The sequence below is a fragment of the Pseudorasbora parva genome, chromosome 8 (assembly GCF_024679245.1).
Source record: "Pseudorasbora parva isolate DD20220531a chromosome 8, ASM2467924v1, whole genome shotgun sequence".
NCBI lineage: Eukaryota > Metazoa > Chordata > Actinopteri > Cypriniformes > Gobionidae > Pseudorasbora > Pseudorasbora parva.
Genome location: NC_090179.1, coordinates 37,006,618 through 37,020,636, shown reverse-complemented (window position 1 = coordinate 37,020,636; position 14,019 = coordinate 37,006,618). Strand labels below are relative to the sequence as shown.

General features: G+C 37.3%; 2 protein-coding genes across 2 annotated transcripts; one reads left to right on the top strand and one right to left on the bottom strand.

The window, feature by feature from the left end:
* Window positions 1-1,209: 1,209 nt before the first annotated feature.
* gdpd1 (glycerophosphodiester phosphodiesterase domain containing 1) lies at window positions 1,210-7,227 on the bottom strand. The gene is made up of 10 exons (XM_067451104.1): window positions 6,724-7,227; window positions 5,708-5,750; window positions 4,819-4,954; window positions 4,653-4,698; window positions 4,049-4,170; window positions 3,811-3,900; window positions 3,575-3,708; window positions 3,319-3,369; window positions 1,527-1,578; window positions 1,210-1,349 (listed from the first exon to the last, which is right to left on the bottom strand). Exons 1-10 carry the CDS (start codon window positions 6,857-6,859, stop codon window positions 1,212-1,214), a joined length of 948 nt encoding a protein of 315 aa, XP_067307205.1. The 5' UTR covers window positions 6,860-7,227; the 3' UTR covers window positions 1,210-1,211.
* Window positions 7,228-8,650: 1,423 nt separating this feature from the next.
* tmem120ab (transmembrane protein 120Ab) lies at window positions 8,651-13,939 on the top strand. The gene is made up of 12 exons (XM_067451102.1): window positions 8,651-9,334; window positions 9,434-9,552; window positions 9,639-9,755; window positions 9,836-9,895; window positions 10,827-10,922; window positions 11,006-11,095; window positions 11,269-11,334; window positions 12,871-12,932; window positions 13,039-13,131; window positions 13,205-13,269; window positions 13,430-13,498; window positions 13,649-13,939. Exons 1-12 carry the CDS (start codon window positions 9,266-9,268, stop codon window positions 13,757-13,759), a joined length of 1,017 nt encoding a protein of 338 aa, XP_067307203.1. The 5' UTR covers window positions 8,651-9,265; the 3' UTR covers window positions 13,760-13,939.
* Window positions 13,940-14,019: the final 80 nt, after the last annotated feature.

Sequence of the window (14,019 nt, the reverse complement as noted above, 5' to 3'; positions counted from 1 at the left end):
TGAGTTCACACACAACAAATTAAAGTGGCTTGGAGAAAATATGAACAAGAAAATTAAACACAACACAAGGCTAAAAGCTACTATATCCCTATATGATTCACAAAAGGGGGAGAAACATTTGAGCTCCACAAATACTTCATCATTCAGGAGTGAATTACTGTCATGTAAATGTTGAATGCATCCCATATTTAATTAACTGTAAAACCAGCAACATTTTAAAAATTAAATATTTTCCTGTCCCAGCAAAAGTACATTCAAGTCACACGACCGCACACAACACTTGCCAGTGACCCAGTTACACGCCCTCTTTCATCAGTGCAAGACATACACAACCGGTCAAAAGCTTGGACACACTTGACTGATTTAGATTTATTGTATTATTATATATTAGTTTGAGTGGATATTAAATGAAACTTAAAGATGAGCTTTGACACACTTTAATATTGCATGTTACAATATGGCTGAAATAGTAATAATGGAGATTGAATTGGTGTCAAAAATTCTGACTGGTCATATATTAAGCTCAACGCATAAAGCAATAGTGAGGCATCCTATATTTATTATCTTAACAAATCTTGAAATTGACAATTCAGAAGTTTTGTAAACAAATTTACAAACACAAACTATACACGTCAATCAAACCACACAGTACCAAATAAACATTAAAATCTCCAATTCACGATGATTATTGGTCTCTCAACAATCCCATAATACACTCTTAAAAAAGTGTTTATTTCCAGTGCCTTTGAACAACTACAGTAGCTTGGGTATTGTAATTTTTAGACAATCAACTCTTTAGTTTTATTGCAGAAACTGATGCACAGTGAGTACCAGGATTTACATCCTCACGCTGTGATCAAACAATCAACTGCAACTCAATAATACAATGAAAGTGCCAATAGGGTAAATTTCACAGAAACGTCATGACAATCATGACATCACCCTAATATGATAATTCAGCATAGTTTCTAACAAGTCCTCCAGCTTTTTATGGAAACTGTGTATTGCTGTGAAATTAAAGCTACAGAATGATTTCATTCAGTGTGCTTTAAAACGGCTCTGATGCTGATTGCAGATTAATGCAGAACTGATAGCTGCCACTTCTACACTCATGGACATAAACATCAAAGTATGCTGGGTAATTTAAAGACCCATTCAGAGGTCAAAGGTCAGCGGAAAAGCGTGTTGGTTGTTTACTTTGGCCTTAAGTCTTATTTAAAGGTGGTAGCGTAGTTGTTTTTCTCCATGAACTCCTTTAGCTTGGTGGGGTAGTCTGTCATAATCCCTGTAGCCCCAAGGTCAAAGGCACGTTTAAAGTCCTCCTCGTCGTTCAGCACCCAGATATACACCTGTGGTTGGAAAGGAAAAGACCAGTTGAAAAGTCCCATGATGACATTCCAGACAAGAGCGAGATTCCATTCAAAGCTCCTGCTCACGCACATCATAGCACTCAAAACAATGCTTACTCATGAAGCACGTGTGTGGTGTATGACCTATATCTCATTTGAAGATTAGTACTCACTCACCTGTATTCCTCTGCTTGTCAGATGATCGAATAGGGATTTTCTCATGAGGAGCCTGAAAATACATCCATATTATCATTCATTTAAAATAAGTATAAGATAGAAAGAAGAATAAGATGGGCGGAGCTTTAGTGTTACTTTATTCTGTACTATCACTGAGGCCAGCATGGACAAAAACACTAAAGCAGGGGGGTTTCCAGACAGCAAGGTTAACTTACCGTCACATATACCCTGAGCCAGTGTTGGGAAGGTTACTTTGGAAATGTAATGGGTTACAGATTACAAGTTACCTGATTTAAAATGTAATAAGTAGCGTATCTATTTCAATGACTTTATTAAAGTAATACAACTGATTAACATTTGATTACTTTTCAACATTTCTAATGAATGTTTTCAACTGTTTATCATTTTCTTCTTACTGATATAAAAAATTATACCACATAAGGCCTAAAATTGATTTCTCACTAACAGAAGTTAGTGGTTAGTTCTTCACTAACAGAAGTTAGTGCTTAAGGTTAGTTCTAGTTTCATACTCACTGGCAACCCCAAAAAAACCTCCTCAGTCTACCGTTCATAACATGCATGGTCTTGTTTTGTTTTGAAATAAAAAACGTGTTTAAATGTTTAGACTTAATGACCAATCGTTGTGTAGTTAAATAGCTCTATTTTTCAAGTCAAAACAGGACAATTTCTAATTCGAGATTTGTCTCCTAGGTAGCGCTTTAGGTTAACATTCATCACAGGAGGTGTTCCCTCAGGTTTGAGACTGAAAACCTTCGATGGTCGATAGCATTTTAATTGTTGACAAACATATTTTGCTCTGAATTGTTATATTGTGCCCTTTTGTAATTCCTGGATTAAACGATTTTCCCAGCACTGGAACACATCATCACTTGCCATGGTGGCAACTCTCAGACAGGTTTTAGCCTAGCGCTTTCAAACAAGAGAATCAATCAAAAGCATATGAACAGGAGGTCAGCGTGGGCACCCTAACTGGTCTGCGGCTATGCAGCCCCATACGCAACAAACTGTGATGCACTATGTATTCTGACACCTTTCTATCAGAACCAGCATTAGCTTCTTGAGCCATTTGATCGGACCACACGCCTTTGCTCCCCACGTGCATCAATGAGCCTTAGCCACCCATGACCCTGTTGCTGGTTCACCACGGTTCCTTCCTTGGACCACTTTTGAGAGATACTGACCACTGCAGACTGGGAACACCCCACAAGAGGTGCAGTTTTGGAGATGCTCTGAGTCTGACCCAGTCATCTAGCCATCACAATTTGGCCCTTGTCAAACTCGCCCAAATCCTTACGCTTGCCCATTTTAGCTGCTTCAGCACATCAAACGTCACAAAATGTTCACTTGCTGCCTAATATATCCCACCCACAAACAGGTACCGTGATGAAGAGATATTGATCAGTGTTATTCACTTTACCTGGTCATAACCTTATGCCTAATTGGTGTGTATGTATATACACACACACACACACACACACACACACACACACACACACACACACACACACACACACATTTTCCTGCAAAGTCACTTATCAATAGGACACGCATGAGCTGAATACCTCTGAAGTAAACTAACTATATAATATAACCTTGATTAAATTAGGATTTAGGATTATCAATTTACTCTAAGTACATTTACCCAGGTAAGTCGCATAACCTGCTTTCTGGAATACCCCCCAGGCAGTTAACTACTTTTAAAAAACACAAACCCTGTCATGTAAATATTTAGTTACATGGCTCATTTAGGCTAGAGTACACATATACTCACGTGTCTGCCACCCATGTTATGAAGCGCTGACTCCGTTTTTGATCTTTGAGTCTACAAGAGAGAAAATATTCATCACTTTTTAAATTTCCCAAAAAATCTTTGTAAAAAAATGTCTAGCAAAGCACTAGTTATATGAGCAATGTTTATCCTCTGTATGAAATTAAAAGAGTCTGAATCTGCCGAGGCAAAATCTAAAGTTTTTTTTTGTGATGACTGGAGAATGTTTGTTAGTATGACAAATGCATATGTTCCTCACTTGGAAACGATTGAAGGCATCGGAATCTCCAAGAATTGTTCTTTGAGCGGGACGAAGGGCAGGAGGCCTGTGTAGAAAAGACCCAGTAACAGCAGCACTCTGTGCAAACTGAACAAGATTGGGATTTGTGGATTCTACAAAACACACAGGAAAACATCAGACATTGACATTTCACATACCATAAAGAATTTACCGTCAAAAAATACACATTTACTGTTACTAAAAAACAGTTTCACCTCTTTGAAACATTTCTTAACGATTTCATTGCTGGAGTTTCCCCAGACGGTCAAATGCTCCCTGTTGTATCGGATGACCAGCTCGGACACCTGACGGAAAAAAGGTCAAACTCTATTTTGCTTCTATTTTGAGAGACTGGTCTAACTAACCTGATTAATTTTAGTGGTGACAAACAGCTGCACAGACAGAAGATTCAAGGAAATTAAAAATTTGAGGAGGAACGCAGGGTCATCATACCTTCTTGATGAGGGTGTCATCGTTGACCTTGATGTCGATGTTTACAGGGGTTTTTGGGAAAGCTTCAAACACGTCTCTCAGCAAAGGGATGCGTTTGTCATCTCCTCCTTCACAGTAACACTCTGAAATACAGGAGTAATGTAATAAACTGGAAGGACATGCCATACATATCATAGTTACCATTGAATGTATACAAAACATGTAACAGTGGCTAGTTTCAAATGTGTAAAAGCATCCGTTTAGATTTTCTTTCCATTGCAATTTGAGTTAAAAAGTTGAACCGAAAAGTTAGGATTCATTCCATAATGTCTTACGTTTGCACATCTCCCTTTTGCTTTAATTACAGCTGCACTGTACTGCACGGTTCCACAAGTTTCTTATTTTAAAATCTTCATAATAATCATGTTATCCTGCATGGTTTTGAGCTTTAATAATGCCACATGCTTCGATCGGACCATCTATACATGATATTCACATGATCAGTTACAAATTTGCTCAAATTTAATTAGGGATATAAATAGTGAAGAAAGAAACATTTTCTTATTTGTTTTACATTATAGCAAAAAAAAAAAATACCCAAAAATCATGTTTGTTGAACACTCACCTCGTTTGAAAGTCACCCCAAGCTTACAGAGGTAAGGTGGAAGCTCCTAAGAAACACACATAAATACTTTTACATCACAGCATATATTTATATATTGACATGAGAGTTTTGTGTCTGCAACAAATTAGTCAAGAAGACTTGAAACGTTTGAAGTTTCTTCACTCACAGCGTAAGCCACATCAGAAATGTATGCGTTAATGCCAGTCGACCTCTTCAGGTTGGAATCATGCAATACCACCACCTGCTCATCCTTGGTCAAATGACAGTCCAGCTCCAGCATGTCAGTGCCCAGTTTTACAGCGCTGAGGAAGTAGAATACATACAACAGATGAGTTAAGAAAGCATCTGTCCATAAGGCATGTGTATGTGCATTTACTTACAGTGTACTTATCTAAGAAAATACTGGGTAATAGAGGGTATGCACGTGACGTCACCCCGGCATTGAAATCAGGCTCATATAAATGTGAGGAAACACGATTTTTGGCTGCATGTCAATATCCATGGAACACTATATGGAGTCCAAACTTTAGTTTAAACTAATCATCATTTATTTTACTCACGTTTTCAGTTTCCCCTATTAAATTCAGTCATGCAGCAGCTCTTTTGCCACTCAGTCCGGCTGAGGGGGTGTGTTCCAGCGGAAAATGTCATCAATGCATACCCTCTATATCCGGGGTTAAGGTTAGGTTAAGGTGTAGGTTCAAGGATAGTACTTAGTTATTACCCCAATGTACTTATTGCAGTAATTCATTACAATAACTGGGCCAGTTATTGTAATTAATAACTGTAATAAGTACATTGTAGGTACATTGGAAACAGGACTTTTAAATATGGTAAAGTGCTACCAATATGTTTGTACAATTTAGTCATCAACTGAAAATGCCACTTAGAGGAAGGATAAAACTTTTTCGGAAAAGAAGAAAAAATACAATTCAGATACTTCTGAAGTCCACCAGATCAAGTATATGAAATGAACTAAGCATGCTAGGTTTTAGTACAGTCACACTCATCAATGCAAATCCAAGCAATAAACACCAGCCCATTGATGAACTCACTGCTTGAAGGCTTCCATTGTGTTCTCCAAGTTCTCACCAGCCCCTGAAGATTAAGAAAATAAGTATCGGACAAAATGTATTTTGTAGCAGCAGTGCTCCATGTTGGCCCACAGCATTGATTTTGGTAGTGATATAGTTACTTTAGGTGATGTTTACATTCAGACTATATGTAGTTTCTACATTATCCCAGGGTTCACAGTCCACACTCCAGTGTAGTCAATAAAGACCAGTATCAATTCAATGATGAACCCTTTGAACCAACACTGACACAACATGAAGGTAATAGGAAATTTATCTTATATCCCTCATTTGACATAACCCAGATGTTCAACCAGGGATGATGGATGCTAACTTCAGGTCCTGGTGTGACAAGGGAGTGATAAGGTTCCAAGACGTCTTTATTGATGGTAATCTAATGCCATTTCAACAAATTATGGATCTTAAAAATGTAACCCCATACAAAATCTATTACATAGACTACATACACATATGAGGCATAACATTATGACAGGTGAAGTGAGTTATCTCTTCATCGCTTCACCTGTTAGTGGGTGGGATACAAGTAAACATTTAGTCCTCAAAGTTGATGTTAGAAGCAGGAAAAATGGGCAAGCGTAAGGATTTGAGCGAGTTTGACAAGGGCCAAATTGCGGTGGCTAGATGACTGGGCCAGACTTAGAGCATCTCCAAAACTGCAGCTCTTGTGTTGTGTTCCCGGTCTGCACTCTGCAGTGGTCAGTGTCTATCAAAAGTGGTCCAAGGATGAAGAACTGGTGAACCAGCGACAGGGTCACAGATGAGTGCTTTGTATATCCATCATGTAAGCTGATGTGTTGAAATTGAAGTTTGTACTTTATGGTTTTTATAGTCAGCAATCTTATGACCCCAAGGTTCATTCTACATTGTCAGCATATGTACAGTGTACAACAGTCCACTGGGTTTTGACTTGACTACAAATAAAAATAGTGACAGGATAAACAAAACAAATAAGCTGTAACGTTATATTGTCCACTCACCGCCGCGGTGTGAGATGTGTCTGCTCCGGAAGGTTTCTCTCTTTCGCCGGTGCAACAGTGAAGGACACTTCAGCAATAACGCCGAGGTTAGCACATATCCGGTAACCGTGGATAAAACATAAACCGCGGCGCTCATTATTACTATTAGCAATCGGACAAACAAGTCAGTCCTGTAAAGCAACTTGTATGACTACAAGTTCATTGAAAAGTGACGTAGAACGCGACAGTCTCTTCTGGAGTCAACATACACACCGGTAGGTCTCATCCAGCACCTCTGGCCAGCCGCCGTGCCGCCGCTCAATCAGCGATCAGAAGAATGCCGAGAGACGCACTAATAGTACTGGCAGATAGTATCAGATTAGATCCTGCCTTAGTTGCACTGTCATACATTTCTTTGCAAACCCACCCATAGTCCTGCAGTCCAATGTGTTTTGACAGGCCATCCCCCTGCGCAGTTTAAATATTGCTTGGGTCGATAATACTACGGTCGCATTAACGCGCATGCGCAAGTAAGAGCATCTTATGACGCAAGAGGATGCCAATGGACAACTTTCGGATCACATTCGGCTGAAAACGCAAAATAAACATTTTTCTTGATTAAAAACGAGGAAGGAGATCAAGAATCAGTGTTGCCCAGGAGGTCAAATATTTTTTTTTATAAATGTTGTTTAATTATAATTAATGTCTACACTGTAAAACAAAGTCCGTAAAAATATGGCACAATGTAGGCCTAACGTTACTTCATAAATATGAAGGAATTTTACGTATTGGCACTGGCAGATAATTACCAGTACAATTTCCGTTTTTATTTTTTACAATGTAGGACCGAAATATTATATATTTTTTGCTATAACACATATATGTATAAATCTAATTTAAATATAATCTCTCTCTCTCTCTCTCTCTCTCTCTCTCTCTCTCTCTCTCTCTCTCTCTCTCTCTCTCTCTCTCTCTCTCTCTCTCTCTCTCTCTCGTCCCCACAATGTAGGTGATCTCAGGTTTTACTATCCTTATTGGGACATTTGGTCCACACAATGTAATATAAACAATGTAATACAAATACACACACACACATGATATTTTCCAATATACTGCTATATTTTTGTTTCATAAGGGGTTTCTAGCTTTAGCTTCTAGCATTGTTTCTGATTGACTAAGAGAAAATAGTGTCCTTCCAGGTCGGGAGAAGGCGCCAGCTTGTCCCGAACAACATAATGTCACTCTCCCAACTCCCAAGGATACCTGTAATCCACCTTCAATACTAATCTATAGCGCACATACACATACAGCTTCTCCAAGGTTGGAGTTGGTTGAGCGTCAACCGAAAACAATATAGTTATTCAAAACATACGGATAACATGTTCTTCTCCCCAGGGAGAAGTACAGGCAATATTGCTCTTTATTCTTTAGTGTTTCAGTAAAAAGTAAATAAATCCATATTTCATCTCTGGAAGCTGGGCTGAATGAGTTAGCGGCCAGACCCCCAGTCACTCCCCAGAGACCAAATACTGACCAAGCAGCAGTGGATTTCAGAATACACACACACACACACACACACACACACACACACACACACACACACACACACACACACACACACACACACACACACACACACACACACATCTGGTTCACTATCTTTGTGGGGACTCTCAGTAATGGTTTTTATACCGTACAAACCGTATATTCTATCCCCTTACACTGCCCCTGCCCCAAAACCCTACCCATCACAGGAAACATTCTGCATTTTTACTTTCTCAAAAAAAAAAAACTCATCCTGTATGATTTATAAGCCTTTTGAAAAGTTGGGACCGCTGGCTGGTCCCCACAATGTAGGTGATCTCAGGATTTACTATCCTTATGGGGACATTTGGTCTCCAAAATGTAATTTAAATAAGGCATAGACACACACACACATAATTAAAAATATGATTTGAAAGTTCCTATAATACATGACCAGGCAGTTTAAATACATTATTGAAACAAATCCAAACCAAACTTATCCTTAATGCTGCTATAAGGTATGAAAGGTGTTATCTTTCGATCAAAGTCCAAGTTTTCATTGTTTCAGATGTTCTTTTAACATCACTGGAATTTATGAGGTATTATTGGATTATGCAATTAAGGCACGAGACTATAGTATATAAATAACTGAACTGCATTCTCTAGTATAATAATGATTTAGATGTGCAATGAAGTTTCTGTAATACAACTTCACATTATTTTTCATATGTCCGAATTCCCAGTGTTGTAATCATGAATATGTCGTTCCCATAAAGTGCAGGCAACCAAGTGTGTCAAAGGTCAGGCAAGTTGGTCTGTCAAAGTTCACTGCAAAGTTTATGCCTGTATTGCAATCGCTAAGAAAATAAGAGATACGGCGAAGATTGTCAATTGAATTGCTTCTAAACTCAAGCTCTCTTTAAAGACGACAGAAATCTTAATTTCTGTTTACATCACAGTTTGTTTTACTGAATTTACTTAGTTATACAAGAAAGATAAATCTGGTTAGTTTAACTGAGTAGTGGTAACAGAGTTTTACATGCCGCCATCACTCGCAACAACCCTTCAAGAATGCAAGAGTCAGGTGAAAGAATTACAGCAGCTTCAGGTATGATATTATCTTTCTGAACTTGTTATTGTCCAAAAGATTTAGACCATACAAAACAAACTGAACTTTTCTGTTGAAATCAAATATTTCTGTGTCCAGGAGACCCATCGACTTTACCTGCTGAAGTTAGAGGAAGTCTCCAAACTTCAGAAAAGCTTTGCTGCCTCCATAGCTCGACAGAAAAAGAATTTAAAGGAGAATTTAAAGTCTTTGACTAAGTAAATAAATGATTTTATTTTCTTAATGAGCTGTTATTCTGATGATTGTAGCAATTTCAAAATGTTTTTTCTGCTCTGAATTATAGATTTGATAAAGGACTGACTGAAGAGGAGAAGAATGAGGTTAAGGAGGTCAAAGATCACATTAAAAATATGCCAAGCCTAATCTTTCAAATGGAAGCATTTCTTCCGAAGAAAAATGGGTAAGATTATTAATGAGTCTGTTTTGCAAGGTTAGCTTCGTGGTTACAAGCTGCATGTTATTTTTTCTTGTCTTTTCAAGGCTTTATCTCAGTCTTGTCCTTGGGAGTGTGAATGTCAACCTTCCAAGCAAAGAGGCAAAGTAAGCACCAAAAAAGATCTACTGAAATATATTTAAAATATATGGAGTATCAATAACATGGTAACTTAATGCACGCTTCGTTTGAGAGTACACTATATTACCAAAAGTTTTGGGACGCCTGCCTTTACATGCACATGAACTTTAAGGACATCCCATTCTTAATCCGTAGTTGGCGTTCCCTTTGCAGCTTTAACGGCTTTAACTCTTCTGGGAAGGCTTTCCACAAGGTTTAGGAGTGTGTTTATGAGAATTTTTAACCATTCTTCTTGAAGTGCATTTGTGAGGTCAGGCACTGATGTTGGATGAGAAGGTCTGGCTCGCAGTCTCCGCTCTAATTTATCCCAAAGGTGTTCTGTTGGGTTGAGGTCAGGTCTGGAAGTCATGTTGGAACAGGAAGGGGCCATCCGTCACTCCAGAAAACACGTCTCCACTGCTCTCTTGTCCAGTGCTTTATTCCTCTGCATCCCACGCTTTGCATTGCACTTGGTGATGTAAGGCTTGGATGCAGCTGCTCGGCCATAGAAACCCATTCCATGAAGCTCTCTACACACTGTTCTTGAGCTAATCTGAAGGCCACACAAAGTTTAACCACACCAAGTGAGAAAATTCTCAACCCATTCTTTCACAGATGTTTGTAGAAAGTGTCTGCATGGTGCTTGATATTATACACCTGTGGCCATGGAAGTGATTGGAACACCTGAATTTAATTATTTGGAGGGGTGTCCTAATACTTTTGGCAATATAGTGTATGTCGCTATAAGCTATATTACACAAATAATCTTTCGCAAATAATGTTTATGTTACCAGTTAAAAAAATAAATGTATACATGTTAAAAGTCTGAATACACTTAGAATATGCTTAAAACTAAAATGTACACAATTGTGCTTCTCAATGTATCTTCTTTTTATGCCTGTACACTTTTTAATCTAGAGCTGAATACAAAGATGAGTATGAAAGGTTCAAGCTGTATGTGACCATGATTCTGTTCCTGCTGACCTTCATATGTCGCTTCTTCATCAGCTACAGGTGAGACAGAGTTCACAAAGGGTCTGTCTGACGAGCCTTTCTTCACATCACATTTCATGCCTGACTTTGTTGTGTGTCTGTAGAGTTTTTGATGCCCTTCTCAACTTCCTGTTGGTTTGGTACTATTGCACCCTGACAATCCGTGAAAGCGTCCTCATCAGCAATGGATCCAGGTCAGAAACTGTCAGATGAAACTGTAAGATTTTTCCGGTTTGAAGTTGCTACTGCTGCTGTCACACGAGAAAAGTTTGATCAATGATGGATTTAATAAGCTCTCTCAAGGACCTACTCTTTCTGGGTTGTGCCATGTCTACAACCGTGTGTGCTTTAATTTTTTTATTTTTAGGATTAAAGGCTGGTGGGTTTTCCACCACTACATTACCACCTTTCTGTCTGGTGTCATGCTAACCTGGTGAGTATTTTTAGACTATTCATTTCAGACTGACTCAAACATTGTCTCCAGTTACTGTGCTGTACTGTCCTTGTCTGGCTATCACCAGACCAAGCTCAATTTAAGATTGAACATTGGTCTGGGGAATCTGCTCTGTATATTCTACTGCACAAGAGGTGTGAACAACTGGCATAATTCAAATGACTCGGGCAACGAGCCATTTTTTCTCTATCTGTCATCGTGTTAAATCGCCAGTAGCTTGCCAGGTGGATAAGACAGTCTGTGATTGGTTCCTGCAAAAGTGTAACAGAAGCAGTAGAAATGAATGTACAGGTTTCCAGACTGAGATGCCGGGCGAAATCAAATCGGTGACAGATCAGGCTAGGTTTATTCAGGGTGCGTCTCAATCAGCTCCTCAGTTCAGTAGTCAGGGCACTGATCAGGGAGTCAGCCCTTTGACTTACGTCCTAATCAGTGCCCTGACTAGTGGACTAGAGGAGCTGATTGAGACGCAGGGTCAGTCTACTGTCCTTCAAGTTATCATACATTTCCATTCCCATTCTATTTTTGTAATGTGATGTGCAATAAAGCTGAAATAAAATTAAATATTACTGCTCATGAAAAATTAGAAAATAAGCTAACACTTACTTAAATCCTTTATGTGTAATGCATTATAAGTTATTCATAATGTACGTTATAATAGTGCTGGCAAATCGATTAATCGCATGTAACAAAAGCTTGTAAATATAAATTTGTTTGTGTATACAGTGTGTATATATATATATATATATATATATATATATATATATATATATATATATATATATATATATATATATATATACTGTACACACACATACATATATTCACAAACTTTTATGTTAGATGCAATTAATTGCGATTAATCAGTTTGACAGCACTAATTATATATTTTCATAAATGAATAGTGGTAACCAAAGTTAAAATTCATTATAATATTTGCAGATTTCTTGTTACATCTGAAATTGGTTGTTTGTCATGTTTTAATGCATTATATATTTTAATGGCACAACATTAAAATATATAAAAAGCATTAAAAAGCATTAAAAAGCATAACAAGTATTACAATGAGGTTACAATTCTACCATGCCATGCTCATAAGAGACCATACAGTGCATTAAAATATGAATTACAAGTATTATTAATGCATTAAAATACTTTTATAATGCATTCTATTTAAAATCTTTAAGTAAAGTGTTTTTATTTTATTTTATTGACATTAAACACTTCAATTAAAATGAAAATGAACACTGAAAAGCTAATTTAAAATATGAATACTACTCTAATATGGTACTGAAATAACACTACTTGTTTTATTTGGAATAACATAAAAACACTGTAAATCTTGAACAAGGAATTCAGGAATAGGCAGAAGTTTACTTTTGATATTAAATGCAGCATCACAACTAAAACAATGAATGATGATTTGATTTTTGATGATGAATGATTTATGAATCAGTGAATTGCAATTACAGTTGAACTTAAACAACAATAGTGTTATTATATATGTATATTTAGGCCAGATGGTGAAACATACCAGTCTTTCAGGAACCAATTTCTGGCCTATTGTTTGTATCAAAGTAAGTTACAAATCCTACAAACAAAACATATGTTGGTGCAAAAATACCAACACTGCAATATTGAGAAATTTTGAAGGCAAATTTATTGTATCACTTTTTCTTTTAGGCTTTGTGCAGTGTCTTCAGTACTACTATCAAAGTGGGTGTCTCTACAGGCTAAAAGCACTAGGAGAAAGACACAACTTGGATTTGACTGTTGGTAAGGGTTTCTGAGTTTAAGTAAAAAGCTGTATATCACTTTAAACCGCTTTAAACTCTTTTTGTTTAAACAGAGGGATTTCAGTCGTGGATGTGGCGGGGACTGACATTTCTTCTTCCCTTTCTTTTCCTGGGTCATGTAAGTATTTTTTCTTTTAATAATATGTTCAAATAATAATATGTTCAAAGTATAATCAGTCAGATTTTAAAGAATACATATTGAAAACGGACCAGCTTATGAAATGCCTTATGAACAGAATAATAATTTTAGTGAACCCTGAATGTTGTCTGGGTCACAGTTCTGGCAGCTTTGGAACAGTATTTCCCTGTTCAGAATGACTCAGCTCCCTGAATGTAAAGAATGGCAGGTCAGTGTTGTTTTTGCACATCTTTCCACAACATCAAAACACTAAAGTGATCAAATAAGCCAAATTCACTCACATATTTATGAATAAATGTGTTGAAAGTGTGATTTTGAATGATCTAATATCTAATATCTTCACATCTTTTTACTATAGGTGTCCATGAGTGGCTTCTGCTTTCTGATTCTGTTTGCGGGAAATTTTTTCACTACACTTGCAGTTGTTCGTCACAAGCACAAAACCCAGCAAAACAACAAGAGTCAATGATTTTTATGAGCGTTTCATGTAAAAATGTCAATCAAGACAAAAGACTCTTCCATAGTTTTTTGTGTGAAAAATAAGTAAATTTAAGACAGAAATAAAAAAATTAAGTATTTCCTTTTTTAAACAAAAAATATCTTTGACCATGCAGACTTTTTTTGTTTTTAATAAAGGAGTATAAAGTGGGATGTTGAACAATCTGTAATAAAGTTATTTGTATTTAAGTGGAATTTCTAAACTTGAATAAAACTGCTATGTATGTGAAA